This window comes from Giraffa tippelskirchi, chromosome 6 (assembly GCF_054371585.1).
Source record: "Giraffa tippelskirchi isolate mGirTip1 chromosome 6, T2T-mGirTip1v1.2.pri, whole genome shotgun sequence".
Taxonomy (NCBI): domain Eukaryota; kingdom Metazoa; phylum Chordata; class Mammalia; order Artiodactyla; family Giraffidae; genus Giraffa; species Giraffa tippelskirchi.
In genome coordinates this window covers 114,029,447-114,056,268 of record NC_137280.1, presented here as the reverse complement: position 1 = coordinate 114,056,268, position 26,822 = coordinate 114,029,447, and the positions used below count along the sequence as shown (strand labels likewise).

At 55.7% G+C, this 26,822-nt stretch overlaps 2 protein-coding genes and 1 long non-coding RNA gene across 25 annotated transcripts in view; 1 reads left to right on the top strand and 2 right to left on the bottom strand.

The window, feature by feature from the left end:
• Positions 1-7,316, bottom strand: part of PRR7 (proline rich 7, synaptic) — a 9,312-nt gene extending 1,996 nt beyond the window's left edge. Inside the window, exons 1-2 of one of the 4 annotated variants that reach the window (XM_081502004.1) lie at positions 7,161-7,316; positions 5,727-5,843 (exon numbers count right to left, since the gene is read on the bottom strand). The gene's annotated coding sequence lies outside the window, so the exon portion shown is untranslated. Of the gene's footprint in view, positions 1-5,726; positions 5,844-6,338; positions 6,892-7,160 lie in introns of those variants that run through there. The other 3 variants (XM_081502003.1, XM_081502005.1, XM_081502002.1) reach the window with 3 other exon arrangements.
• Positions 5,589-11,599, top strand: LOC145510543 (uncharacterized). 3 transcript variants are annotated; one of them, XR_014057100.1, is made up of 5 exons: positions 6,361-6,451; positions 6,623-7,597; positions 7,817-8,243; positions 10,196-10,274; positions 10,910-11,599. It is a non-coding gene; the product is annotated as an uncharacterized LOC145510543 (long non-coding RNA). The 3 variants fall into 3 exon arrangements; XR_014057099.1 differs by lacking the exon at positions 10,196-10,274; XR_014057101.1 differs by lacking the exons at positions 7,817-8,243; positions 10,196-10,274; positions 10,910-11,599 and adding an exon at positions 5,589-5,817 and having other exon boundaries at positions 6,366-6,451; positions 6,623-7,675.
• GRK6 (G protein-coupled receptor kinase 6) lies at positions 11,507-26,663 on the bottom strand. 18 transcript variants are annotated; one of them, XM_081501985.1, is made up of 17 exons: positions 26,452-26,663; positions 22,453-22,548; positions 21,391-21,503; positions 21,184-21,261; positions 20,774-20,874; positions 20,346-20,438; positions 20,177-20,240; positions 19,897-20,037; positions 19,420-19,610; positions 18,708-18,745; positions 18,528-18,617; positions 17,306-17,514; positions 17,077-17,214; positions 13,522-13,659; positions 13,303-13,437; positions 13,188-13,189; positions 11,507-12,621 (listed from the first exon to the last, which is right to left on the bottom strand). In XM_081501985.1, the coding sequence occupies exons 1-17, from the start codon at positions 26,501-26,503 to the stop codon at positions 12,513-12,515; spliced, it is 1,788 nt and encodes a 595-aa protein (XP_081358111.1). In that variant the 5' UTR covers positions 26,504-26,663; the 3' UTR covers positions 11,507-12,512. The 18 variants fall into 18 exon arrangements, with proteins under 18 accessions (XP_081358111.1, XP_081358122.1, XP_081358124.1 ...); XM_081501996.1 differs by lacking the exon at positions 13,188-13,189 and having other exon boundaries at positions 20,177-20,272; positions 21,391-21,609; XM_081501998.1 differs by lacking the exon at positions 13,188-13,189 and having other exon boundaries at positions 20,177-20,268; positions 21,391-21,609.
• Positions 26,664-26,822: the final 159 nt, after the last annotated feature.

Below are 26,822 nucleotides of genomic sequence, written 5' to 3'. Positions count from 1 at the left end.
GCACCGCGGCCTCCTGGTTGTCTCAGCTTTTGTAGGGGGGATCAGGCGGGCCGTTCTTAGTGGCTACTGCGTGCTACCAGCTTGTCTTTGTCTAAGCCGAACATGCCGCCGAGCGTGGGCCGTTCCCTTTTTTCCTTTCCTCTAGGCGCCTCCGCTCGCTGAATCCCATCTCCGTCTCCGCTTCCCGAGCCTCCTACCCATGCGCAGCCCGACTTGGCCCTGCCCTTCTAGCTCCGGGCTGCCATGTCCCTTCCCCCAATTCCTTTCCCTCTCTGCAGAGGGTAGGAAAACTAGCTCAAGTAATCGGTACCGCCTGGGCCCACATCACTCCAGATGGGCACTTCCAGTTCCACCTCCTCTCCACAGCCAGGGTTGAGAGGGGAACCTTGCATCATAAGAGGTATGTAGGAGGGGTGCCCTGACTTTGGAGGGACAGTGGCAGGCAACTGTTCACCACCCCCTCAGAACAGGAATGAGCTCTTCTTGAATGCCTCACACTCAAGGCGTTAAACATACAGTAACCTTCTGGGGTAACGAATTATTCCTGTTTTACAGAGTTTACACAATTAGCAGCTGTGTGAATGGCAGGTGACGGTTCCATAATTTGAATCCAAGCCTGGCCACAAAACCCTAGCCTGGGGTGTTTAAGAGTGCTGCCTCCTGAGCTATTTTGTGGGTCTCTTTGGACTCCCTGCCCCCCCATCCTCAGCATGCCCAGCCAAGGCACACATGTATTCAGCTCTGGACGTCACAGTGGGCCTGAGCCCCAAGCTGAGGACCCCACATTAAACTTAGACTGGTCTGAGAGCAAGCTGGGGGGAAGCCAGGCCGCCCAGTATACCCCTCACTTCTCCCCAGATGGCTCCTGTCTGACTCCATGGCTGTTTTGTGCCATGTGCCACTTGGTCCCCGTGCCAGTCCCTTTCTCCTGGGCCTCCATTCCAGAACAGACAATGGCAGGAACAATAGCTCCACCCGCCCCCTTCACAACCCCACCATGAGGCTGCCATGGCGACGCAGCCCAGATAAAAACAGGATGCTGCCAGTCATTGGGGGTTAATTAAATCTGTTCTCCTTTTCCTGAGCCCACAGGAATTTTCAGGAATGCTCTGAGGAAGCTGGCACTAACTAGGTGCCTCCTTGGCTTGCAGGGCAGGAACAGCTCTGGGTCACAGAAGCACTTCTGGGGCTGGAGGTGATGGAGTTTAGCTGAATTAGAAATACATGCTAAGGACTGTCTGCTGTGTGAAGCCTCATTTTAGACTCCTTCCATGCAGAATAATCTTATGTAATCAACACCACCTTCCCACTGGAGGTCATGCCCAGCTGATGGATGAGACAGGCTTAGAAAAGAAAATGACTTGCCCGAGGTCACACAGCTATAAGGGGAAGAGCTATGATTTAGCCTGACTCTGACTCCAAAGTCTGTGTTGAAACACTTTCCCCTAAATGATGAGTGAGATGTAAATAAGTATGTGTGAGCACTTAGTACAGGATATTTGGAACCTGTGGGGACACTGGCCAGGCTGGCCAGCCTGTAGTCAAAGTGCACCTTCCTGTACCTTCTCACCAAAACTTGGTGCTTCTGCCAACCAGCCTTCAGTTCAAGAGTGGGAAAAGGCTACAGGGTGAAGGAGAGGTGGAATGGCAGCTCTAGGGTTAATAAGGGACAAAGGACAGGGACTGTGCCCTGAGGGGTCTAGCTCAGCTCCTTGGGCATTAGGGGGACAGACAGGCCAAACCCAAGACCTGCTGGGTGCCACGGTCGCCTCTCTCGTCTATCAAATGGATATGACCCCCAGTGAGAAGGTGGTGTTGAAAATCATGTAAGACGTGATCATCACCTATGATCATGTAAGATCATAGAAGAGGCACAGAACAAGGCCTGACACACAGTAGACAGGCCTTAGCAGGTATTTTTATTTCTATTTAGCTAAATACCAGCCAAGTGACAGAACTATCGCTGAATTTTACAGGCTTGGCCACTGTGGGTCTGAGAGAAAGTCTGTGTACAGTCTCAGCTGAGCTGGCCCTCTGACTGCACACTGGCTCCAGTGCCCAATGTGGAGGGGAGCAATGACAAATGCCTCTGGGGCTGCTGCTTCATCCTGGTGGTCCAGCAGGCCCAGATGGCAGGAATCCTGCCTGAGCCTCCCTCCTGGTCTGGAGGGAGTTGCTCAGTAACATCTCATCTAATTCACAGTAGGTGCCCACTATATAAATGTCAAGGGCTTCATTCAGACTTTTCCAAGGGCTTTTCCTAAGCCAAGTTTCTCAAAGCCTTTCCAAAGGGTTATTCGTTTATCCCTTCACGCCTCGTGCATGCTCCTGGCGGGTCTGGGAAGCCCTTCAGATGAAGACCCTCTGCTTGTTGCTCACAACAGCTCACCTTCTCCATCCCCTGCAGACATGCCTGGTCCTTAGTAAATAGCAACTCCGACTGTGTGCTGGGAGCAGAGCCTTCAGCCAGGCTCATCCTTAAGTCTGCTGTTTTATGACTTGTTTTCTGTTTGTTTCCTCCTCATTCTCTTTACTTACCTTCTTGTGGGTTATTTAGACATTTTTCAGGATTCCATCTTGATTTATTTGTGGAGTTTCTGCGTATATCGCTTTGTAGGGTTTTCTTAGGCCATACTCTCACTGGGAGCACGGCAGGGGGATGGGAGTGAGAGCGGGGGGGGGGGGCATGTTGTCTCAGTTTTCTCATCAGTGGAGAAGAGTGAGCTAATCCATGCAAAGGGCTTAGAGACACCCAGAAACATGAGCACTGCTGCCACAGTTTCAGAGCTGGGGGTGCAGAGGTGTGTGCCCCAGGGCTGGATGCCACAGAGTTTTCTCTCAGTCACCTTATAAACTAGGTGAGCATTCTGCCCATTTGACAGATGAGAACACTTTGCTCAGATTAATGGTTTCTGGGGCCTGGCACACTGCTGTGTGTACCTCCCACACTGTTCCTCTGCATAAAGAATTCCAGCACCCTAACCTTAGACCCCAAAGATCTGCTTCTGGGTCTTTTATCTCTGCAAAGAGCCCACCATTTACACCATCTGCCAAGTCCTATTGTTTTTAGCCCTCGGTGTTGTGTGTCTTCATCTGTCCACTCCTTTTGTCCCCTTGTCACTGCTGGCTTGGCTAAGCCACTGTCCCTCTCACCTGGGCTTCCATTACCATTGCCACCACTTTCTCTGCTTCCACACAGTGCTCCTGCTTCTCCACACGGCCTGTTTCCCCCAGGCCTTCTATGAACCCAGCTGCAACACGACCTCACTGCTCTCGCCCTAGTACTTGCTCCTCAGCCTCTTGGTCTCACCTGTCACCTCCCTGGACATGTCAGCTTCCAGCTCCCTCATCCCCCAGGGCTGGCTGAGAAGCCCAGTGATATTGATCACAGTGTTCTGTAGTCACCTGTGTCCAAATGCCCATTCACCAAAACATCACTGATAACCAAGCTATCACCAGCTCTCAGCCCTCACAGGGAGGTTTATAAACAAGCTGAGGATACATATATCTACATGACTAGGAGGAAAAGTCTACATGGAGATTAAGATGTGTACCAGGGGCTCTGGGTCACAAGGGGAAGCCCTGGACGTGAGCCCAGAGCTGCTAGTCCTGTGAAGGAACAGGAATTCAGGCCAGGGAACAGAGAGAGGGAGGAGAGTGTGGTGTATAGAATGAAGGTGGGGTAGGAAAGGTGACCACTCACCTGTCCTGCGTTCCCTCCCTGAATATGCCAAGTCCCCTGCTAACCTCTTTACATTCATTGCCTCAGGCAGGAGGGTGCTCAGTCTCTCAGTTGTGTCCGACTCTTTGCAACCCCATGGACTGCAGCCTCTGTCCATAGAATTTTCCAGAAAAGAATACTAAAGTGGGTTGCCACTTCCTACTCCAGGGAATCTTTCCTGGTCCTGGGATCGAATCCGAGTCTCCTGCATATCAGCAGGCAGATTCTTTACCACTGAACCACCTTGGGAGGTAAAGTGTGCATGCATGCATGCTAAGTCGCTTCAGTCCTGTCCGACTCTTTGCTACCCCATGGACTGTAGCCCGCCAGGCTCCTCTGTCCATGGGATTTTCCAGGCAAGAATACTAGAGTCAGTTGCCATTTCCTCCTCCAAGGCAGGAGGGAGCTGCTGTCATCCCCACTCTACAGGCAGGGAGCTGGGGCCACTTCAGGCCCACGTAGCCTGTGGGCTTATGAAATCCAGGGAACTGTAGAACCTGGCAGGAAGGTCATTTCAGGGAAGCACTGGTGACATTTTTACACTCCTCTCACACCAAGATAAATGAACTGAAACCAGAGAGAAGTGACAGGAACCATCCCAGCTGCCACCATTGGCCAGGCATGGAGCTGGCCAGAACTTATTCCCAGCGAGGCCAAGGTACTGGCTTGACACCTTCACCTGCAGGCAGCATCTCTGTGATCCAACCTCGGCACCAGGCCAGGAATTCGGGGCTTGGGAAACTGCAAATGGGACAAAAGATGGGGGCCCTACTCAAATCTGCCCCTCCAAGGGAGGTGGCCACAGCTCAGGGTTGGGGGGTAGGGAGAAAGCAGAGGGGATTATATCCTCCTTTGAGGGGCTGCCTGGTGAACACACAGAGTGCTGAGCAGGGAGCCCTGGGTTCAAATCCTCCTTCTGCCCAGCTGTGTAAACCCATCCCAGCTACTCCCATGCCTGAACTGAATTTTCTTCACCTATAAGACAGAAATGAGACCAGCCTGGCAGTGCCAAGGGAGGAGTAGAATTGATGTGGGATGTGAAAACACTTCAAGACCAGCATACACAGCTGCACTTGACAAATGAAACTGCCAACACCTTGCAGCCTTAAGAGGTTCAAATGTGTTAACTGGCCATGATGCCACATCTACACAAGCCTGGAGGTAGTCCAGGAAAAACTGCCCTCACCTTCCCATGGGTCAGAGGTCTCAGCCTTGTGACTCATGTTGGACACTGTTCATGGACATGGTTTGTTGACCCATAATCATTTTTTAAAAAAATATCATGATTAGTTGTCAACATTTAAAAACCAGGAGATTTTTACATAAATGTCTAGATTTCTGGTTCACCTTGAAAACTGGACAACTTGGTCATACCAAGTCCACATTCTCACATGGTGACGTAGACTGCAGGTGATTAGTGCGCTAGTCCACCTGGGCCCTGGAGCCATTTGAGTTTCCAGTCCCTGAGCTAGACTGAGCACCCACAGGGGCCAGCAGTGCATGGGCCTATTATTGCTAAATTCCTTCTGCTACCGCCAAGGTTACAAGCTGACCACGCCACAGAGCCCACAAACCAAGGAATGGAGCCTCAGGGATTTCCAGGGGACTGAGGTAGCCTTCACTGCTCAACTTCTACTAGAGAGAGGGAGGGAAGGAGGCAGCCCGGCAGTAGTTGGTCCTATAGAGCATCTGGAGGAGCAAGAATCTGGCTGCTATTGCCGGAGAAAGGAAAGGGGTACCAAGACCTAAAACATAGGGAATATCCTCACTGGAGGAATCTGGAAGAAGGTTAAGAAAGCTCCTCTAGAAGGCTCTACAGTTCTTTTCTGCCTGGGTCACAAGAGGTGGTATGAAGCAATACCACAGCAGAGAGGGGCCAAGCCAGCAGAGAAACCAACACTGGAAACCTAGCTCCACCACTTACTGGTTGCGCAGCCTTGGACAAGTCACTTCACTTCCCTGAATCTTGGAGTCATCATCTCTAAAATGGGGATCATAAACTTACCTTGCACAGTGTTGTAAGGACTAAGGAGATCATGGATGCAGAGCGCTGAACACAGGTCTCCGACAAAGCAGGAACAGAATGAAAGGAGCCTGTGAGTAATTCCAAAGGCACTCCTGCCTGTGGGAGATTCAGGCCTGACTTAGGACACCACCCATCTAAGGACATCTTTGGCTGAAATGCCTAGCTAATGGTCACCTGTGATACCCAGGATACCTGGATGGGAAAGGAGACCCCAGGGTGGTTGTGATCACTGGGATATTGGGTCCAAGGCCTGCGGTTGGGGCTGGCATCTGCTGAGTCAGGCCCGGGAGAGCTGGCAGGAGGGCCCTTTCTCTCCCCCAGCAAGCTGCCCACTGAGGGGAGGTTGGGAGGGGAGCCAGAAGTCATTTCCTCTGACTCAGCAGCCGTTCTGCCCTCAGAGGAGCTCCCCTGGAGGACAGGGCATCTCCATGTGGCGCTGGCCTGCCTGCTGGCCAACCTGCATGCCACCCAGCACAGTCTGGGCTTTGTGCTCAGACAAGAAAGGGACGCTGTGATCCAGACAATGAGTTGGGTGCTCCCATTTGGCCTGGGCTTCAGCTTCCCTGGATCAGCTGTGTCCTTTGCTCTTACCCACGTTGCTCCTACCCCTCCCTGGAGAATTTGGCTTGAGAAGAGGAGCAGAGAAATCCACCGTGGGCCCAGGCTACCGTTTGGCACATGCTCTCTCCGTGAGGAGGAGGGAGGTGAGCGTCTTTCCTCTCCCCTGGTAGGGACCATCGCCTCTGAAGCACCCAACTCGTGGCAGGCCATTTTGCTGGCGGTGGGTGCGGTAGGGTGGGGGGATCGGGGAGGGGGTGGGGGCTTGGTGTGGCGGGGTACGGACCCCGGACCCATGCCTCCTCCTCCCATGGCAGGCCCAGTGGCTGGGGCGCCCCCACGTTTGCTGCCACCCCAGGAGCCCTGCTGCGACGACTGTAGCCACGTGGGAGCCTGCTCGTGCCCACGGGGCCGATCGCCCCCCACCCCCACCCTCGACGACTGTGGAGGCAGGCACATCCTGACAGGGCCAGAGGGGCGAAGTTTCCCCCCCCCCCCACCGCGAGAGGGAGAGTCCCCCTCTCCCTGCGCCCCTGGGATACCGCCCCTCGTGAGGTGGGGGAGGGGGCGTCCCCGCCCTGCAGCCGCGTTGCCGGGGAGCGCAACCCCGTTGCTGTGGCAACCGTTTCCAAGCAAACCGGCGGCGGCTCGCGCCCCGCTCCTCGGCTCACTGGCGCCCTCCCTCTCCCTCCCTCCCGCCCTCCGCTGTGGGCTGGGGGAGGGGCTGGCCGAGGCGGGGGTCCGAGGGGGCGACCCGGGGCCAGTGAGCGGAGCCACCCGCGGGGAGGGGCTCAGCCCCGGGACCATCTTTTGCCCGCGCTCCGGACCCGATCGGCCCGCCGCCGCGGTACTCACGGGCCCAGGCATCCTCCTTGAGCTCGTCCTCCTGGCTCAGGGCGAGCGGCGCGGGGCCCGCGGATAGAGCCCCAGACCCGGGGGAGGCGGCGGCCCCAGGGAGCTGACTGTGGCAGCGAAGGCGGCTCCGGGCGCTGGGCTGGAGCCGCGGGGCGCGCGCACGGGCGCGTACACGGCGCGTACCGAGTCCGGCGTGCGCGCGCGCGGCAGCCAGCAGAGTGCCCCCACCCCCCGTCACTCGCTGCCGAGGAGGCTGTCCCGGGAGCGAGAGGCGGAGAACCTGAAACCCACCTGCCGCATCTGAGACTCAGCAGGAAGGGCGCCAGGCTCACCCTGCACAGGGAATGCTGACACCACGCCACACAACTGGCAACAGGCTGTCCGGACCTGGCACACGCTGGCAGACCCCGTGCAGGCCGTCACCCGCCGAACACACAGTATGTTGAGACAAGCAGCTGAGATGGAAAACCCTGACACATAGACACAGTCACACACACACACACACAGCTCAACCCGGAGAGTACACACATGTCCTGGCCCCGGTCACATCCTGACAGGCACCACACACCACACGCATTGGGCAGGGGTTGGAGCAGGCAGGCACCCTACTGAATCTCCAGCTTACAAATATATGGTCCACTCCCAACTCACATCAGTCCTTCCAGTGAATCAAGCCTGAATATTCATTGGAAGGACTGATGCTGAAGCTGAAGCTCCAATACTTTGACCACCTGATGCAAAGAGCCGACTCATTGGAAAAGACCCTGATGCTGGGAATGATTGAAGGCAGGGGAAGGGGACAACAGAGGATGAGAGCTTGGATGGCATCACTGACTCAACGGACATGAGTTTGAGCAAACTCAAGGAGATGATGAAGGACAAGGAAGCCTGGCGTGCTGCAGTCCACGGGGTCACAGAGTCAGACACGACTCAGCAACTGAACAACAACCCAACTCATGGCCCTCCCCACTGTGTTCCCAGCACACACTACCACATGTCTAGTAAGAAGTAGCACGTGGAATACCTAGTGCTGGATCTGTACACCTGGCCTCCAAGGACTCTGTTCATCTTCAGGGAACAGAGGTGAGCTCTAGTCAGGGCCCCCACTGCCTAGGCTGAGTCTGATCCTGACTGTCCACCAGCCTCTTAATTGGGTTGTTTCCAGTCCAAATTCTCCTCCACACTTAGGGTGGTCTTCCAAAAAACATCCTCTACTCTCATGTTGGCCAGAACATTTTGGGTTGCCAGTGACCAAACCTCAAAAGAAATAGGCTTGAGGCCTATTTGTGCAATGTAACTTTCCCTGTAAGTGGGATGTCCAGGGGATTTTAAGGTATGGTCACAATTGGTTCCAGGTGTTCTAGCAATGCAATGAGGCATTTATCTGTTCTCTCCACTCAGCTTTCTTCTGTTTTCATCATTTTCGGGTAAATCTGCCTCCATGTGGTGGTGAGGTTGACCCCACAGCTCTAGACATAAGCCATCCATCCCTAGAGGAACTGAGAACATTGACTCTCTGTCAGTAGTGCAGGCAACCCCCCAGGTTCCTTTTGGATTTGTTTTGGCCATGTGTACATAGGTGAACCGATCCAGGTATGGGCGAAGGGATATGTGTTCAGTCACCCAGTATCCATTCCCTTTTCTTTGAGCAGCCTTATTTCACTGTGGGACTCACCACACCCCCACCAGGTGCCCCTGATGTGCAGTGGGCAGGTTCCCAGCCTGGTCATTTGGACTCCTGGGATTTGAAGCTCAGTAGTGCAAGGCAATGGCACCCCACTCCACTACTCTTGCCTGGAAAATCCCATGGACGGAGGGGCCTGGTGGGCTGCAGTCCAGGGGGTCGCTAAGAGTTGGACATGACTGAGCGACTTGACTTTCACTTTTCACTTTCATGCATTGGAGAGGGAAATGGCAACCCACTCCAGTATTCTTGCCTGGAGAATCCCAGGGACGGGGAAGCCTGGTGGGCTGCCGTCTATGGCGTCGCACAGAGTCGGACATGACTGAAGCAACTTAGCAGCAGCAGCAACAGCACTGCAAAGACATATATACGGCTGTAGCGTCTTGCTCCTGGGGGTTGTGCTGCCTGATGAGCTGCCTAAGTCCTGGTTCTCTCAGCTCCTCCATGTCATTTTAACACGTTCTAAGTTAGCTACAGGACAGCTGTCACTTGCAACCAAAGATCCCTGACAGTGCCCCCTGGGTCACATGCTCTAAGTGTATGTGTATACAGCAAGTGCCAGCCCAGTCCCATCTGAACCATGAAGACTAAGGCGAGTTTGCCCAAAGGAAACATGGGGTGCTTTTGTATGTGTTAGGCAGAGACCCTAACACAACCACTTAAAACCCTTCAGGACTGCCCCCACCTTCCAGATGAGACCCCACATCCTAACACAGCTTTCAAAACCCAGCATGGCAGTCTCCTTGATCTTGGCTCCAGCCACTGCCCCACTAGAGGCTCTAGATCACCCATCTGACTCCTTTTCCGGGAACATCTGATTCTGTATCCTGGAGGGTCCCAACTGGACAACTTTGTGACAAGGGGCCTCCTCCCTTGCTTTGTGTTGGCCCCCAGTCTCAGCCCTGTGACAGCCCCAGCCCCAGCCCTTCTAGAATCATCTCTGCTACAGTACTGATCACACTGGGTCCCACTGTTCCCACGTCTGCTTGCCTACCAGACAGCTCCAAGCTGGCAGGGGGGCCCCTCATCTCCATCTGGGTTCCCAGCTCTGATCACAGAGCTGGATGGGGAGGAGGTGAACTTGGGGAAGACTTGTTAGTAAGTGAATTCTGGAAGTTTCCTCTGCCAAGGATCCACTGTGGTAAGAACTTTAAGGTGGGTTGAACCTTTGCCAAGAATTTCCCTGGGTGCCTACCTAGCCTAAGGGGAAGTCTGGTGGGAGGTTTGCATGCGTGCATACTCAGTTGTGTCTGACTCTTTATGACCCCTTGGACCGTAGCGCTTCCGGCTCCTCTGTCCATGGGATTTCCCAGGCAAGAATACTGGAGTGGGTTGCCATTCTCTTCTCCAGGGGATCTTCCTGACCCAGGGATCGAACCAGCATCTCCTGCGTTGGCAGGCAGATTCCTTACCACTAGTGCCATCAGGAGGTATGGACCTATCCGTCTACCTGGCATTCATTCACTCTCACATACCTGCCCAGAGCTGGGCTGCGGCCTCTGTACACTAATACCTAGCTACCCCCTCCTCAACCCCCACAACAGAATTTGCTGTGCCTCAGGCCCCTACCTCTCACCTCCAGTTTCTTAATCTTCAATTGGCTTCCTCTCAACCCTGCAATGGCCACTCACCAGCTGGAAGACCTAGGCAAAGCCCTCTCCCTACCCCATTCCCCTCAAATCAACAGAAGCAGCAGTGCATACCGCACACGCCATCAAGAGCTGGGCTGCCAGTGACCCAAGGGCTCAGGAGGGTGACTGGCTATCTAAGTGAATTCTCATAGATGCTGTGAGGCAATGGGAAATCACATCCCTCTTTCCAGACAAGGGTAGGGTCTACGCATATGCAGCTTGACAAGTGGCCAGGCTGGGACTTGAACCCAGAGCTGTCCAACCGCAAAGTTCATGTGGCCTCTGTGGCACTGGATGCCTGGCCCAAAGGCCAGGAACAGACCATTATAGGTGGTTATAGCAGGGGCTGGAGTCATTTGGAGGCTGCAGGAACAGGTTTATGTAGCCTGGGACAGACTTGTGGTCAATAGGCTGTCACTCCCCTCTCTGCGCAGGTCTCCTTCTAGGCCCAGCTCAACTGCTACCTTCAGAGAATTCTCCCTGATGCCCATGTGGCTGGTCCGCACCTGCCTCTGCCATGACCTGACTCGCAGCATCACCAGTGTGCATTTCTGCCCGGCCACATTTCCTGCTTCAGAAGGAGAGCAGAGGAATGGCTCTAATACATGTGTACAGGCCCTGGGCAAATCATGGAGCAGGTGTCCAGACAAGACCGACTGAGCAGGTGTTCCCAACAGGAGCTCCCACCCTACTCCACAGGTGGCTCCACAACTGGTGGCCAGGCCGCCTTGGTCTTGGAGGATACTGCCAGCTAAGCCTCTTCAGCACAGGCGGAGTCAGACCCATACCCTAGTGGGGACCCAAGGCATCTTCCCTCAGGCCTCATTCCATTGAGGAAACTGGTGGGGCCCAAAGGCCACCAGAGCTTGGAGAGGTTACCCCAAGATCAGTCCTGAGGCCCTTAGGCCTTGGTGGCAGGGCAGCCTCCACCAGCCCCACTTCCAACCCCTTCCCACTTCCAGCAGGGCCAGGGAAGCAAGGAGATCCCTGGACCACCAGGGCCAAGAAAGAGGCAGGCAGGGGCAGCTAGCCAGGTTTGTGCTCAGACTGTATTCACACAGAGACACGTGGCAGCTTACATTGGACAAAATGAGTAATAAAAATCGGCCTTAAATATGGAAAAACTGGGGCCCTGTATCCCACTCTACCGTTAACACTGTGACCAAGAGGGCCATCAGTCTGGGAAGGGCTGGGGCTGGGATGCAGGCACACAGCCTCAGCCTGCCCCCTTCTTTCTCTCTCTCTCACTCACACAAACACACACACACAGGGAGGGGCGGATTATTGCTGGGCACATGTGTCTGTTTTGAGGGGAGTCTGGAATGTTTGAGGGTTGGTCAGTGACACCCCCACCCCTTCCCTTCCTATGGCCTGGGCTGGGGTGTTCTGCAAGAGGTGACTCCAGGACAGGGCCCAGCACAAGGGACGAGGTGTCCTGGGAGCTGGAAGGCAGAGGCAGACCCGTCTAGGACAGCCTGGGCAGTGGACTGAGGGATCCCAGGGGCAGCCCAGTCTCTGGTCACACTTTGGCACAGGCCTAGGGGACCCAGTGGTCCCAGATCCAGCTCTGACAGGCGCTGAGAAGGGACAGTATTGGGCCCCAGAGGTGGTGGCCTAAACCCAGGGCGGCAGCGGCAGGCACGAGTCTCACTCGGAGGTCGGCGGTGGCAAGCACAGTGCTGAGGGCCCAGGGGCCTGGCCTGGCCCAACTTTGCCCATCCAAGCCGGGCCTGAGGTGCCTGGAGTGTGCGGCAGCAGCCCCTCTGCCGGCTCCAGAGTGAGTCTTAAGAATGCTCTGGTTGCTATATACATTCATACAAAGACATAAATACAGAAAGCCCCAAGCTCCACAGACAAGAGCTGAAGGGACGCACCTTTGTCCCAGGGGACAGCCCAGGCCTTGACCACTCAGCCAGACCAGGGGCTCCGGGGCAGAGGGCACTGGGGACAGCTCCGGCTGTGTCTCCCAGGCCACGACTTGAGTGGACAATGGGGAAGACCACTGTGCAAAACTGTAAACAGCGTTCGCAGTAGCTGCTACCGCCAACCACCCGGGGGGGCCTCAGGCTGGGGGCTAGAGGCGGGTGGGGAGCTCGAGGCGGGCGGGAAGCTCTTCCTCACTGTCGCTGCAGTTTCCACAGCAGTCCTGCAGGGCAGGGGAGACACGGAGGGAGAGAGGCAGAGCGTGTGCAGTTAGCCACCAGAGCCTTCACCTGGCCCGGCCGTGCCAGGGCCGACCAGGAGCTGACCAGGGCTGTGCTCCATGGAGGGGGTTCCCCACGAGGGGCCCAGAGCAGCAGCTCAGGCCAGACACGTGTGGATACCAGTGCAGAGGCTGCTGGCAATAGGCTGAAGTTAAGAGGGACCAGGTGGATCCCAGGCTCTGCCAGGGCCCTCTATTCTGGGACTGGTGGATGCACTGCATGGGGAGACAAGACGGCTAAGCAAGGCTTGCTGCTTGCAGGTGCCAGGTGCAGGGCACGGCAGGGGAAGGGGAAGTGGGAGAGGAAAGGTGGGTAGGGAGCGGGCACCAGACTTCTTTCGCCCACATCTTGCCTCTGCCATGGAAGGGCTGCCTGTGGCTCCCCGGGGCTGGGCAGCAAGGCCAACCCACGGGAAGCCCACACTGCTCACCTCTGGAAAGAGAAAAGAGGCCATGAGCCCAGCCAGGGGTGGGGGACAGGCGGGAATGAGGCCAGAGACCCTGGGCACCGCTAACACGACCAGAGGATGCCCACTCCCCCGCATACGGGCACCAGCTCTGCCTCCCATCCGCCGTCCCCAGGAGCTGGGCTAGGGGCCAAGGTAGGACACTGCTGGGAATTACCTGGCGACTGAAGAGTCTCTGCAGCAGTCCCTTTTTGGGGGGTGCTGGTGGCTGGCCCTTCCAGTCCAGGTCTGGGGGAACTGAGCCATCCAGCCCGAAGACGTTCAGCTCCTGGAAGCACTCGGTCTCCACCATCTGCCACAGAACAGGCAGCTGTGAGCGCTGCCCGAGGTCACCCCCCACCCCGTGACGCCCCCCACCAGCCGGGCAGGACCCCACCTCGTTCTGCCAGGGGATGGGCACACTGCCTGTGGCAAACTTCTGGTAGAAGTCCTGGTCAGTGGGCTCTAGCTCCACACCCTTAACTGTGGAGAACTGTTCAATGTCCAGAACATCTTTGCAGTAAATGGCCTGGGGCTGGGGGAACAGAGGCAGTGGTCAGACAGGAAGACCCCACAGGAGACCAACTCAGCCCTGAGCTGGGGCTGGGTGTGCCCTGACCCTTGCATCTTCCTGGTGCCCCCAGTGTTCACAGCAGCACTATTTACAGTAGATAACATATGGACACAGTCTAAATGTCCATCCATAGATGAATGGATAAAGAAGATGTGGTATGTTTGGTGTGTGTGTGTGTGTGTGTGTGTGTGTGTGTGTAATGGAATATTACTCAGCTATAAAAAGAATGAAATAATGCCATTTGAAGCAACATTGATGGACCTACAGATCATCATACTAAGTGAAGTAAGTCATACAAAGACAAATATAGTGACATCACATGTGGAATCTAGAAAAATAGATTCAAATGAACTTAATTTACAAAACAGAAACAGACTCACAGACATCGAAAACAAACTTACAGTTACCAAAGAGGAAGGGGAGAGGATAAATAAGGAGTTTGGGTTTAGCAGATACACGTGACTATATATCACATAAATAAACAACACAGTCATACTATATAGTGTGAGGAGCTATATTCAATACCTTGTAATAAACTACAATGGAAAGAATCTGAAAAAAGTATGTATACACATGTACATAAACACATACATATATCTTATCTGAATCACCTTGCTGTACAGCAGAAACTAACACACAATACTGTAAATCAACTTTACTTCAAAAACAAAAGTGCCCCATGCACTTCCTGAGCATGACAGTCCCTTCTGAGGCCCAAGTTTCCCTCTAAACTGGGGATTATTACCCCTCATTGCTCACGGACTGATGAGGCTGCATAGCTGACCCATGACAGTCCATCAGTCCCCACAGTGCCATATGGAATCAATAATAGGGAGCCCCCACCCCTGCCTGTACACAGCTGTCGGGGGGCAACTGGTAAGCGGAGAGCAGGCTGAATCTCAGCTGGCCTCTTCAGCTGGACACCCCATGCAGGGCTTGGAGCTAATGGGTCCCTCTATCCTGGGATGTCCAATGGCATACTCCATCTCCTTCTGCTTCACAGCCAACAGTCCCTGTGCCCCCAGCCCCCTGCCAGGAGCCCACCTCACTCCAGAAGGCCACTTCTTTTTTCATCTTTACATTGTTTTCTAAATCCTACTGTTAAGGATGTCAAAACATTATCATGTAAAATCATACAGCTGCTTTTCAGAAAAGTCAGCAGTTCTCCCAAAGGTTAAACATGTTACCATACGAGCCAGCATTCAACTCCTAGGTATATGTCCCAGAGAAATGAAAACATATGTCCCCACAAAAACTTGTATGTGAATGTTCAAAACAGCATTATTCATCATAGCCCCATAATGAAAACAACCCTAATGTCCATTGATGGATGAATAAACAGAAGGTGCAATATTCATAGAATGGAATATTATTCAGTCATAAAAAAAGGAATGCAGGACCAGTAAGAACTACAACACGGGTGAACCTGGAAAACATCATGCAAACTGCAAGAAGCCAGTCACAAAGCACCACATATTATATAATCCCGTTAACATGAAATGTCCAGAACAGGCAAATATAGAGAGATATAAAGTAGATTAGTGGCTGCCAAAGGGAAGGGGAATGAGGAATGACTGCTAATGAGTATGGGGTATTTGGGGGGGAGGGGTGATGAAAATGTTCTAAAATTGATTTTGGTGATGGTTGTATCTTTATGCTAAAAGTCATTTAATTATATGCTTAAAAGAAGTGAGTTGTATGGTATGTGAACTCAATAAAGCTGTTAAAAACTGTATCACCATCAAGCACACTTTTCATCTGCTTCTAAAAACGTTCAACTCCAGGGCAGATTTTCAAGATTAACTGAGAAGATGTGCAGGGAAGCTGGAGTAAAGTTGAGTGGGACAGCCAGCTCTAAGGCAGGCTGCAGAAGTCAGGCTTGCAGTTCAGCTGCTGATGGCAAGGCAAACACCTCTGAGCGCTGGTGAGCCCCACCTACAATATGCAGTCCTATGGAGGCAGGGGCCTCCCACTCCCACTTCCCAGCTCTATGGCCCCACCATCCGTCCCCACCCCTCAACACTCCTGCTCCACATTCCCTCTTTCCCTGCCCACACTCACTCCAGCCACACTGGCCTCCACTGCTGCTCTACCTCTCAAGGTTGGTCCCTGGACTAGGACCTCAATGCCTGGCTGCTCCTTTTCCCTGGAATGCTCATGCCCCAAATCCTGGCACAACTTTCTCCTTCACATATTTTAGGTTTCTACTGATACTTATCCATCAGCTATTCAGAGGCCATCCTGTCCAAAAATACTCCCACCTCTCCACCACTCCTTATTCATTTATTGGTTTATTTTTCTATGTCTTCCCACTAGACCATGAAGGTAGGACTGGGTCCTACTGACCCTATGAATTCTGAGATCTAGCACATACTGGCACTCAGATATTTTGTTGAATGTGTAAACAATCACATGCATGATTGACGGCCACCAATCTGGCCTGCCCATCATCACCTTCCTTCTTTCCCTGTGTTCCTGGTGAAGTGTCAATCACAGGACTCAGTCCTCTTACACATGAGGCGAGGGCAAGCACATGACCTAATCTTGGCCAATCAGAACCTCGCCTATGATCTTATGCAGAGAAGCTTGAATTCAGTGGGAGAACAGTCAACAGGTGACAAGCAGTGACAAGAGGTGGAGTCCTGGCAACACAGTGTAAAACACTGACGCTGGTCCTACTTTGGGACTTCCTGGCCAAATGAACCAAAAAGCTCCATGTTGGGCCTAAGTTTGAGCTGGACTTCTCCCACTGAGAATCTGATGACTCTAGGATGTTTCTGCCAGCAGATGCCTGACCCACTGAGAAGCTCAGTAAGTGAGTGGGACTATTCAGAGGGGAGTGTGCTGCTCACAGATGGGAGGTCAGCGTTGCCAGGTATAGGGGGCAGTGGATGTTTTGCCAGTCCACTGGCCCTTCCTCCTGCTGGCAAGGAATCTTGGTTTCCCTTTGGGAGACCAATCCTCCCCACTTGAGTGGCTCGGGTGGGCACGTGGTCCTGATGTGGCTGCTGAGGGGCCTCCGAGTAATCAGGCAATGAGCAAAGAGGCACTCTCTGTCTACCAGGGTGGCTGAGTTATTAGGATGAAGGCCTGATACCCTGAGGACAGCTGCCCAAGAGGGAAGCCTGCACACAGCTGGTAGTGGGGAGGAAGAGGAAGACAGAATTCCTACAGTACTGCTGGAGCCCCGGATCCAGTGTGCCAAAAGCCAGGCCTATTCTGGGGCCTTTCATTTTTAGGAACCTGGTGAATTGTTTGGTTGGTTAACCCACTTGAGTTTTCTAATGCTTGCCCTGAGCAGGTCCCAATCAATGCTCCAAGAGCCCCCAGCTCCACTTGGGCTTGGCCCTGCCTTCAGCAGGAGTGGGTGGCACTCACATCAGGCTTGAAGGGTGGTTCCAGCATGCCAGCTCCCAGCCGCTTGAAGTTCAGCTTCTTGAAGAGGGGGTGCTCCTTCACCTCTTGGGCGCCGCCCCCACCACACCCCAGGCGTTCGGAGGGGTCCTTGCAGAGGAGCTGCAGCAGGGCAGGGGCGGTTAGGGTATCCTTGGGAGAGGTAGCCCCAGCCCCAGCCCCGGCTGGGTGGGCCTCCTGCTGGCAGCCGTACCTGAGAGCAGAGTGAGCGGGCCTGTGGGGAGAAGTGCTCGGAGTACTCCTCGGCCACCTCCTTCACCAGCCGCTCCACTTCCTCCCGCTTGATCTTCTTTTTCCTCTGCTGGAAGGGCGACTGGCCTGCGATCATCTCATACAGGAGGCAGCCGAGTGCCCACCAGTCTGGGCTAAAGGTGTACCGTTCGTTCTTTACCACCTCTGGGGCTGGGAGGGACAGCAGGAATTAAGACTGGGCGGGAGGCAGAATTGAGCCCTGGGGCCCTGGGAATGCCCAGCTCGAACGTCAAGTCAAGGCCAGGGATCAATTCAAACACCCACTGGCACCAGCCAGTGCCAGGCAGGCACCATCAGCAGCCTGGTGGGGCCCACAGGGAGTAGGGAAGCTCACAGCCCACCAGAAGGAGTTGATATGGCCCTGCAGGGTGGGGTGGGGGTGAGGGGTCAGGCCTTCTGATCTTTCAAGAGAAGTCAGAAATCACATTTTTAACGTGAAGCTGTCTGGGTTATCAAATGCTGGTGACCACTTCAAATTATTTAAAAAACGATTTGATTTAAACACAGATGGAGGCCAAATTAGACCCAGTGTGGCTACCAGTTTGCAACCTCTAGCTTCAATGTCAAAGAGAGGAAAGAAGATGGCAACTCATTTGCTGGGTGTCTACTGCCTGCTAGAGCGGGCAGGTGGGGGGTTTTGCCTCTACTGCCTCTTTTCATCTTCAAGGTAACCTGGGGAGCAGGCTTCAGTCAGGGAAAGTGAGGCTGAGAGATGCAGAATGTCTGGCCCTTGGACACATAATGAGGAGATGGTGGAGCGCATAGCTGGAGCTCTGCCTACTGAGTCATGTGCTCTCAAGGGGAATTCGGGGCCTCATCATGGCTCCTACCATAGATGGGCACTCCCATTCCTAGCATGGGCAGGCTGGGGCAGTGGAGGACCAGGGCTTTGGAAGATGGGTGTGAGGCCCTTGTCTTTCACTGGTAGCCGCCTTCAGGCCCAGTCAGTAGGAGGGGCTCAATGACTATGCAAGTGAGTGAACGCTGTGGATTCACAGTGTGTGGGGCCCTGGCTGAGTCTTGGTCTCCTCATCTATAAAAGAGGAACATCAGCTCTTTCTGTTCCGTGAGGCACAGGAGATTTCCCAACAGAAGTGGTGGGACTGGACACATGACAGCAAGAGGTGACAGAAGGCTGGTGGGTCGGGGGAAGGCGGACTCACCCATGTAGCCCACGGTGCCCACACGGCCTTTGATCGTCTGGCCTTCGGGTACATGCACAGCCAGCCCCAGGTCAGAGATGCGGATGTGACCTGAATGTGGGTGGAGAAGCAGGGAGGCCCATTAGGCAGATGGGCACACCTTTCCCATCCTTCCCCCTCCCCTAGGGGCCCCTCACCCACCATGGTCATCTAGTAGGATGTTCTCTGGCTTTAGGTCCCTGTAACGAGAGAACGGCAGGGTCAGATGCTGCTCAGCAGGCCGGACAGCCAACGGGGCCACCCACTCCTGCTGTGATTAGTCACTCAGTCGTGTCTGACTCTTTGCAACCCCATGGACTATAGCCCGCCAGGCTCCTCTGTCCATGGGATTCTCCAGACAAGAATACTGCAGTGGGTTGCCATGCCCTCCTCCAGGGGATCTTCCCAACTCAGGGATCGAACCCAGGTCTCCCACATTGCAGGCAGATTCTTTACCAGATGAGCTACCAGGGAAGCCTGAAATCATTACTAGTAATAGTACTAAGCAGAGCTCCCCACTGCCGAGTTCTGTGTACTTTCCAGCATTATCTCATTCATTCTCTACAAGCTGCAAAGCAGGGAATTAGAATCTTTGCTTCCCAGGAAAAAAAAATGGTGTTGTGAGCAGGGAGTTGACTGGCCAAGGCCACATAGGGGTGACAGTGCCGGGATTCACACATGAGTTAACCAGACCCCAGAGCCTGGGTTCTGAGCCATGCTGAGCCTAGTAGCCTAGTGAGCGTGGGTGAGTGTAGAGCCCGAGCCAAGGTCCGACAGACTTGTGCCCACAACAGTGCCAGCACACCAACATCCCTCTGCAGCCTCTACCCCAGCCTAGCTGCGGCCCCTGGCCGGGAGGGCCATGCCCCTGCACCTGTACACAATACGTTCCCGGTGCAGGTCCTCCAGGCCACAGCAGATCTCTGCCGCGTAGAAGACAGCCCGAGCCTCAGGGAAGCCAGCCTGGCCCATGTGGTAGATGTGGAACTTGAGGTCACCTCCGTTCATCAGCGTCAGCACCAGGCAGAGTGCGTCCTTGGTCTCATAGGCATAGGCCAAGCTCACCTGTGACCAAGGGGACATGAGCCCTGAAGCAGAGGCCGGGGGATGCCTGGTGGCGGGGCTAGCGCCAGCCACCCAAATGCTATTCTTAGTGCCACTCCCTGGGGCCATCCTGCTTCCCAGGCCAGGTGTCAACATCCCAAACCCACCCCTCCCAGGCATCTCTGAGGGCAGGAGAGGTAGCGGTGCCTGGAGGGGGCGGGTCAGGGAGGGAAGAGGTCTTAGTCCAGTGAGTGGGGAGGGCCAGTGTGGCCGCGGGGGAAAGGAGGGGTCTCCTGTCTGTACTTACTACAAACCTACTGTTCACTTTCTCCAGGATCTGCTTCTCATTGAGTGCCATGGCTTCTCCTTTCCGCTTCTTGATCCGCTTCTTCTCCAGCTTCTTGCAGGCGTACATCTTGCCTGTGGCCCGCACCTGGCAGGCGCATACCTGTAGCCAGGATAGAAGGGGCAAATGGGGACCAGCTGTGGCCTTTCTGGGGGTTACGGGCTCAGAGAGGGTTAGGGGATAGTCAGGGTCCCCTCTACCCCATCTCTGCACTCTGCTGGGCTCTGGCCTGGCCACTCACCTCCCCAAAGCCGCCTTTGCCCAGGACTCGGTACTGCCTGAAGGTATTTTTGGTCACTGGCTGCCTGTGGACAAGGGGTTGGGAAGCAAACACTAGCTGAGCAGGAGCCTGAGACCCATGAGAACCCCTTCAACCCAGCCCACGTGGGGCCAGCCTTCAAGGAGCTCACCTTTCCAGCCACTTCCACTGCAGAAAACGGTTGAAGTAGATGCTGTCGAGGTAGTCGGCAAAAGGGGCCACACTCAGGTACTCGTGGGTCAACCTGTCGAGAAGGCCCAGCCTCTGGTCAGCACCTGACACCCCCCATTCTCCCCTCAATGGGCCAGGCCCCCTGTTATGTGTATGCTCAGCCTGAAAGGCAGAATCCTTGGCCAACCCTCCTGCTAGCCTACCTGCAGGGGAGACGGATATCCGATGCTAAAGCCTAGGATGCTACAGAGAGGGGAGGCAACCTGATCAGGGTCACAGAGCAGGGGCAATGCTGGGCTGAGAGATTGAGTTTGCTCACCACCTGCTGCACTGTTCATAGCCCTCTGGGTGTGCAGAAGCCCCCGCCTCAGGACACAGTTCTCAGCCTGAGGGCAGGGAGAGGCTTACCGAGTAAGCTCCTGGAAGAGGTCTTTGCAGGGTCCCTCCTCCAGCCGCTGGGCACAGTTCGTCACCAGTTGCCGGGGGACCTCGGGGATGAGGTCAGGACCCTGGCGACAGGCCACAGACAGGTCAGTGTAGGACCTGCCCACCCCCAGGGCAGAGATCTCAGGCTCTCTGCCCAAGATGTGCTGGGTGGCCAGGGGTGCACAGCCTGCTTAGTGGCTGAATTTTCTGCAGCTCTCCTTGAGGCATGGTGAAGCAGAGCTGCTGGGCCCAGTGCCCCGGCCCACCCTCCTGGGCTCCCTGCCCACAGTGCTGCCTGGTGACCCTGGAGTAGCTCCAGGGGCACTCTGCACAGGCAGTGGTCATTCCTCTCACCATCACTGAGCTCTGTCCCTGCACATGTGCTAACTCACCGTGTGGCTCAGAAAATTCTGCATGAGCCGCAGCCCACATGCCTTCCGCTTCTCATCAGGGGTCACTTCATACTCGGCCTGCGAGGGGTTGGGGGGGAGGCAGAGAAGGCTTGGGGTTTGGATGGAGTAACAGGTGTTGAGGAGACGGGACACACATGTGGCCCGGGACCTCTGCCCACCCTCGGTGTGGGGCTGGGCCGCACTCACCACCCCATCCAGGAAGGCAATGCAGCGAGTCAGCTCAGGCCTCGTGGCGCAGAACTCTCGGAACAGCAGGCGCCCAATGGGCTGCCGCTCACACAGGCTGTGGTAGTCACGCTCTGCAGGCAGAGGTGAGAGCTGCTGGATTCCTGGATTTGGAGCCTGCTGGCAAGGCACTCCTGTCCACACCGCCAGGCCCGGAGCCCCCGCCAACAGCTTCCAGCCCTGCAGTATGGCAGCCACTGTCTCCTTTAGAACCCTTGCCACAGCACTGAGCCGACACCACTGTTACTGCCATCGTAGCCCTGGGACTCCAGGGCCCAGGGAGGCTGAGTGATTAGCCGAAGGTCACACGAGCAGGAGTGTGGCTCCATAGCCAGGGTCCTCACTTCCGGCCGCTGACTTACTGTTCACACTACTTGTACATACGTCATGGTTGGGGCTGGGTGTGGTCTGTGTGGTTCCAGCCCGGCTCTGGCCCAGCCCACACCTGCTGCCTGCCTGGCGAAAGTGTGGGAGGAAGCTGTGGCTTCCGGCGAGTTCGAGGCTAGGCCTCCTGCAGCCGTGGTGTACTCCTGGCCCACGTGCAGGCCGTCAGAGGGGGCTTGGGCCCTGCTGGTCAAGGCTTTGTTGGGCGCCCCCAGGGCCAGGCTGGGTAGGGCTGCACACAGGCCTGGGTTCCGCCACCCCCACTGCCCCAGACAGTCAGCTGACTCCAGCCCCCCCTGCACATTCTGCTCTGTCCTCCGAGCCCTGCTCACCCGAGGCCTGGCCCTCCCTTCTGCAGCTCCCCTCAGACCGCCCCCAAATCTGACCTGGGGCTCCTCCCCACGCCTACCCCCACCACCCCTAGCTGTCCTGTGTGCTCTCTGCCCTCCACCCAGCCTGGACCCAGGAACTGAAACTCAGCTGGGTGGTGCAGACTCCATCTCTCTGCTCCCCGAAACCCCCACAACCCTCTGCCCCAAGGCAAGGTCTCAGGGGAGGCTCCCCTGGCACACCAGGACTCTCTCACCTCTGTGCCCCACCCCACCCCACCCCACCCCATGGTCTCAACCAAAGCCTCACCGAGGCTGAGCCGCAGCTCTTCACACTGGCTGATATGGGGGAACTGTAGCATCTGCCGCCATTTCTTGCTTTTGCCTTTACGATTCCCGCCGCCACCTGTGGAAGCAAACAGGTGCTAGTTCTTGAGTCCTGCCATTGCTGGCCTCCCTGCCACCCTCAGCATGGTCCAGAGGCCTTCAGGGTCCAGCCTAGGCCCAGTCCACTCTGAGAGGCCCCTTGGGACTTCCTTCTGCATGCAACATGCTCTTGCTAGGTTTCAGGACACACACGGGCCCCAGCCCCTCCTGCTAGGGGTTCCTGGGCTGGAAGAGCCAAGAAGGGATGGAAGAACCAAGAAAGGGATGAGGCCAGGCCACAGCAGGGGCGGGGTGGGGGAGGAGGTGGGGTTTCCAGTGAGCTTCAGCAAGCCTCAGCTGCTTCCAACCAGGGAGGAGTTTCCCTCCCAAGTGAAGAGAAGGACACAATAGTGGGGGGAACTGTGTTAAGTCCAGGCCCAGAAGGGAGACATCCTGGGACATGTGGGACATGCCTAAGAGATGGCAGAAGGCAGCTGGGTCACCAGCGAGGCTCCAGGCCTCTATGACGGGACCCTGCATCAGAGGCAAACGAAGTGGTGGCAGGAGGCCTGGCACTCAGAATTCTTACCCCTACTTCCCTGGTCCTGACACCCACCTCATTTTACCTAGCTGATCCCTCATCTGTAGCCGCTGGGCAGCAGCTCAAATGCCTACAGAATCAGACAGATGCAGTAAATATGGACCAGATGGGAAACAACAGGGAGTGGTGGGGAGTGTGGGAACCGGACCCCTCAAACGGAGACAGCTGCAGCACAACCGCAGCTGACCTCTGACTAGGCAGGAATGCCGGCTCAGTGTGGCCAACTCTTCAGACTTTTCAAAGTCAACCGGGAATCTGGACTGTTAACACGAAATATCGGTTCCTATATTATAAAAAAAAACAAACAAACCCACTGCAGCCAAATACATAAAACATGTTAAGAGAGCTAGACAGCTAGACAGGTGTGGCCTTGTGGGTCATGATGTTGAACATGGTGGAGGGGCCTGAGTCTTGGCATCTTACAGATTTGGGTCTGAATAGCCCCTTTACGCTTCAGACTGTAACTTGCTCTCTTGTGTGTTAGTCGCTCAGTTGTGTCTGACTCTTTGTGACCTGGTGGTCTGTCCATGGAATTCTCCAGGCAAGAATACTGGAGTGGGTTGCTATTCCCTTCTCCAGGAGATCTTCCCAACCCAGGAATCAAACCTAGGTCTCCTGCATTGCAGGCAGATTCTTTACCAGCTGAGCTACCAGGGAAGCCCCTAACTTGCTATCTAGGAACCTCAGTTTCTCCATGTGTACTTCAGGTCCTCCAGAAGTATTGTGAAGATGACTAACAGAGTCTGTGTCCAGTACTCAGTACAGCTGTGGCAAGGGGTGGGTCCCAGCTCCAAAAAGTCAGTGGCAACCTCCGGCCACCACTTTCCCTTGCCTGGCCTCAGTTTCCCCTATGGTTTATGCAGCTTTGTTTCCATCTAGCCTGGTGGAAGGCAAGAGGTGTAGGAGGCGCCGCCTTCCAGGGAGGGGGCAAGGCTGGGTCCTCCAGTGGGCTCCCTGACCTAAGCTGCCTAGAGGAGGAAGTGTTGCAGGGTACCACATTGGGAAACCTGGTAGCAGCCCTCCTGCAGCCTGAACCCAGCACACCCAATAGTCATTGCTCCACTGTGAGTGAGCAACAGACCCCCACCCTCAACCCAGGGCAAGGCCTCCCCAGAAGGGGAACTCCTCCCCCACCCCCGCAAGTCCCTCACCCAACCCTCCATCCGCCTGCTACCCTCACCAGTTACTTCCTCCTCCCCCTCCTCTCAGCCACATCAAGGCAGCAGCAAAGAGTCACATGCAAATATCCTGTCCTGGAACTGCCACTAGAGTCAGTGGGGCTCCTCCCCACCCCACCCCAGCCTGGACCCTTTCCCATGTCTCTGGGGGTCTGGGAAAGGGAGGAGGATTAAGTGAGGGTCCACAACCCCCAGTGCTGTCCCACTTCATCCTCACAGCAACTCTGCCAGACCTGGCTCAAGTTTTTGAGAAAGCTGAGGCCCTGAAATGGGGAATCAATTTGTCCAAGATTACAAAGCCTGGAGGTCCCAGAAGCAGGATTCGAACCCAGCTCCCTAGGACCCCAGGCCAAGCTCTTTTCCAAACCCAAACATGCCTGGCATCTATCAGGTGTCAACTGAATACATGTAATCCCAAATCACTCAGGGCCTCAGATCACTTGGGAAGCTGGCAAAAGCCTAGGCCCCAGCTGTCAATCAGCTCATGAAGGGATTCCAATGCACTCAGTCTATAGACCAGAGTTCAGAACTCAGTGACAACTGGGATTTCCTTTAGTTTTCAATGTCCCATCTTCAACCATGCCACAAAAAGAGTTACTGAAGTTCAGAGAGAGGAGACTTGTCTAGAGTCACCCAGGTGGGAGGGCCAGGGCCAGGTTGGAGTAAGGATTCTCCAGTGAAGGAACTGGTCCTAGTCTGGTCATAACCTCCTATGCCTCACCCATGGCCTAAAGAAGCCTGTCAGAAGGTGCCTACATTCTCTGGCCAGGCAAGGTAGTGTTCTCAGCAGGCTTGAGGCCTGAACTGGCTGCAGCCCTAGGGAGGGAGGCCTGGCCAGGCTCTCCCCTCCCCTCCTCCCTGGATGGCTGGATGACGAGGCAGAACAGAATCAGCAGATGCCCCCAGAGGCTGGGAGGAAGGCCTAGCCCCAGGACTCGATAAGGGACAGGAGATAAAGAAGGCTCTGGGCACTGAGGACCCAGCCTGCCATGCCCATTTCCAGGCAGCACCTCCCCAGGGTCAACAGGCATAGGGCAGGCAGGGGGCACCAGATGCTGTGCCAGAGAGCATCTGTTTCCTACAGGCTGCACCGGGGACATGCTGTGTCCTAGGCCTGAGTCAACCCGTCTTGCTGGGTCCTGGGGGCTAGTTCCCGATCTGACCCTCAGTTTCCCACTTGTAAAAGGTTAGAGAGGCAGTGCAGATGGCTCTACCTGCCTGGAAGCCTAGCAAAGAGTCCTGACCTCCCTGCCCTAGAGTTTCAAAGAGAAATGTCTTCTTCTTTACTGGTCCTCAGCACCCTGGACAGGACAGGGTACAGAGTAGGTGTTCGGTGATTATGTTACTGAGGTGAACAATGGCAGGTGAGGGGCAGACGGGGTCTGGTCCTTATGCATCCCCAGGACCCTCATAGAGCAGGTATCTGGTAACATGAGGCACTCAGTAACACCAGGTTCACTAGACAGGCTCCCTCTGCCAGGCCTTGCACTTAATAGTCCTACCAGCCTGGCATGCTCCCTTCCTTCAAAACTCAGCTTCCAGTTATTTCTGTGCCCATCTGCCCCACTAGTCCTGAGGGCAAAAACTGTGACCCATTCCCCTCTGTCCCCAGTGTCCAGAAGTTCCAAGCAAGTGCCAGTCATGAGGGTAGCATAAATGACCAGCAGTTTCCCCACCTCGGGTGGGCTCTGCTATGGCAGAGCCTCGGTTAATTCATTCTCCAAACCTTTCACGCTGCACCAACTTTGCGCCGGCCCAGGCTGGGCGCAACCCGGGTTGAATCTGGGCCCAGGCACGTGGGGTAGGCTGGCTGCCCCTTCCCCTTCCTGAGGCATCTTCTTAACCTCTCACCTGGGAGAGGCCTCAGACAGGCTCTCCCGGGGCTGAGGTCCCACCCTTCCCTCTTCCTTCCTGTCTCCTTCTCATACCCCCTCACCACCACCACCACCCTGCCCGCCGCGAGGGCGGCGGCCTGACCCCCGCCTCTTCCTGGGCTCCGGCTCCCGGAGGGCAGGTGCGGAGGAAAAGGACCAGAGGCCGGAAGGGCTCGTGTCTGCGAGAGGTGCAGGGTGTGGAGCTAGCTGCCGTAAGGGATCGGGCGGCTGAGACGCCCCGCCGAGCTCGGAGGCCGCGCGCCCGCTTTCTCTGCACCCGACAGCCTCACCTTCCCGGGCCTTGAGTAGCACCGTGTTCGCTACGATGTTCTCGAGCTCCATGGGCTGCGGCGCCGCCGGGCCCGCCGGGCCGCGCCGCCGGCTAGGACTGCGCGAGGGGGCCGGGGCCGGATGGCGATCGGCGCGGCTCGGATCGGCTCGCAGTGACCGCACCGCGGCCTCCGGGGCCTCCCGGGCCGCCGCCGCCGCCCGCCGCTCACTCTCCGCCCCCTCCCGGGGGCCACCCGGGCTCCGTCACGCCCCGCCCCGGCCCGCCTTCTGTTTACCTAACTTGGCCAATAACTGGGCGAGCGCTCCCCGCGCCGTCTTCCCATTAGACAAGTCCTTAATCATCCCCCGCCCCCGGAGCTAGGGATTCGCT

Bases quoted from the DNA above. Each gene is read 5' to 3' on its own strand.
- GRK6 (XM_081501985.1), bottom strand. From the start codon at position 26,503: ATGGAGCTCGAGAACATCGTAGCGAACACGGTGCTACTCAAGGCCCGG. The intron at 21,504-22,452 runs GTGAGGCTTTGG...CTCTGCCTGCAG, and splicing joins AGAGCTGCGGCTCAGCCTCG to AGCGTGACTACCACAGCCTG. The intron at 20,241-20,345 runs GTGAGCTCCTTG...CCTTGTCCACAG, and splicing joins CAGTGGAAGTGGCTGGAAAG to GCAGCCAGTGACCAAAAATA.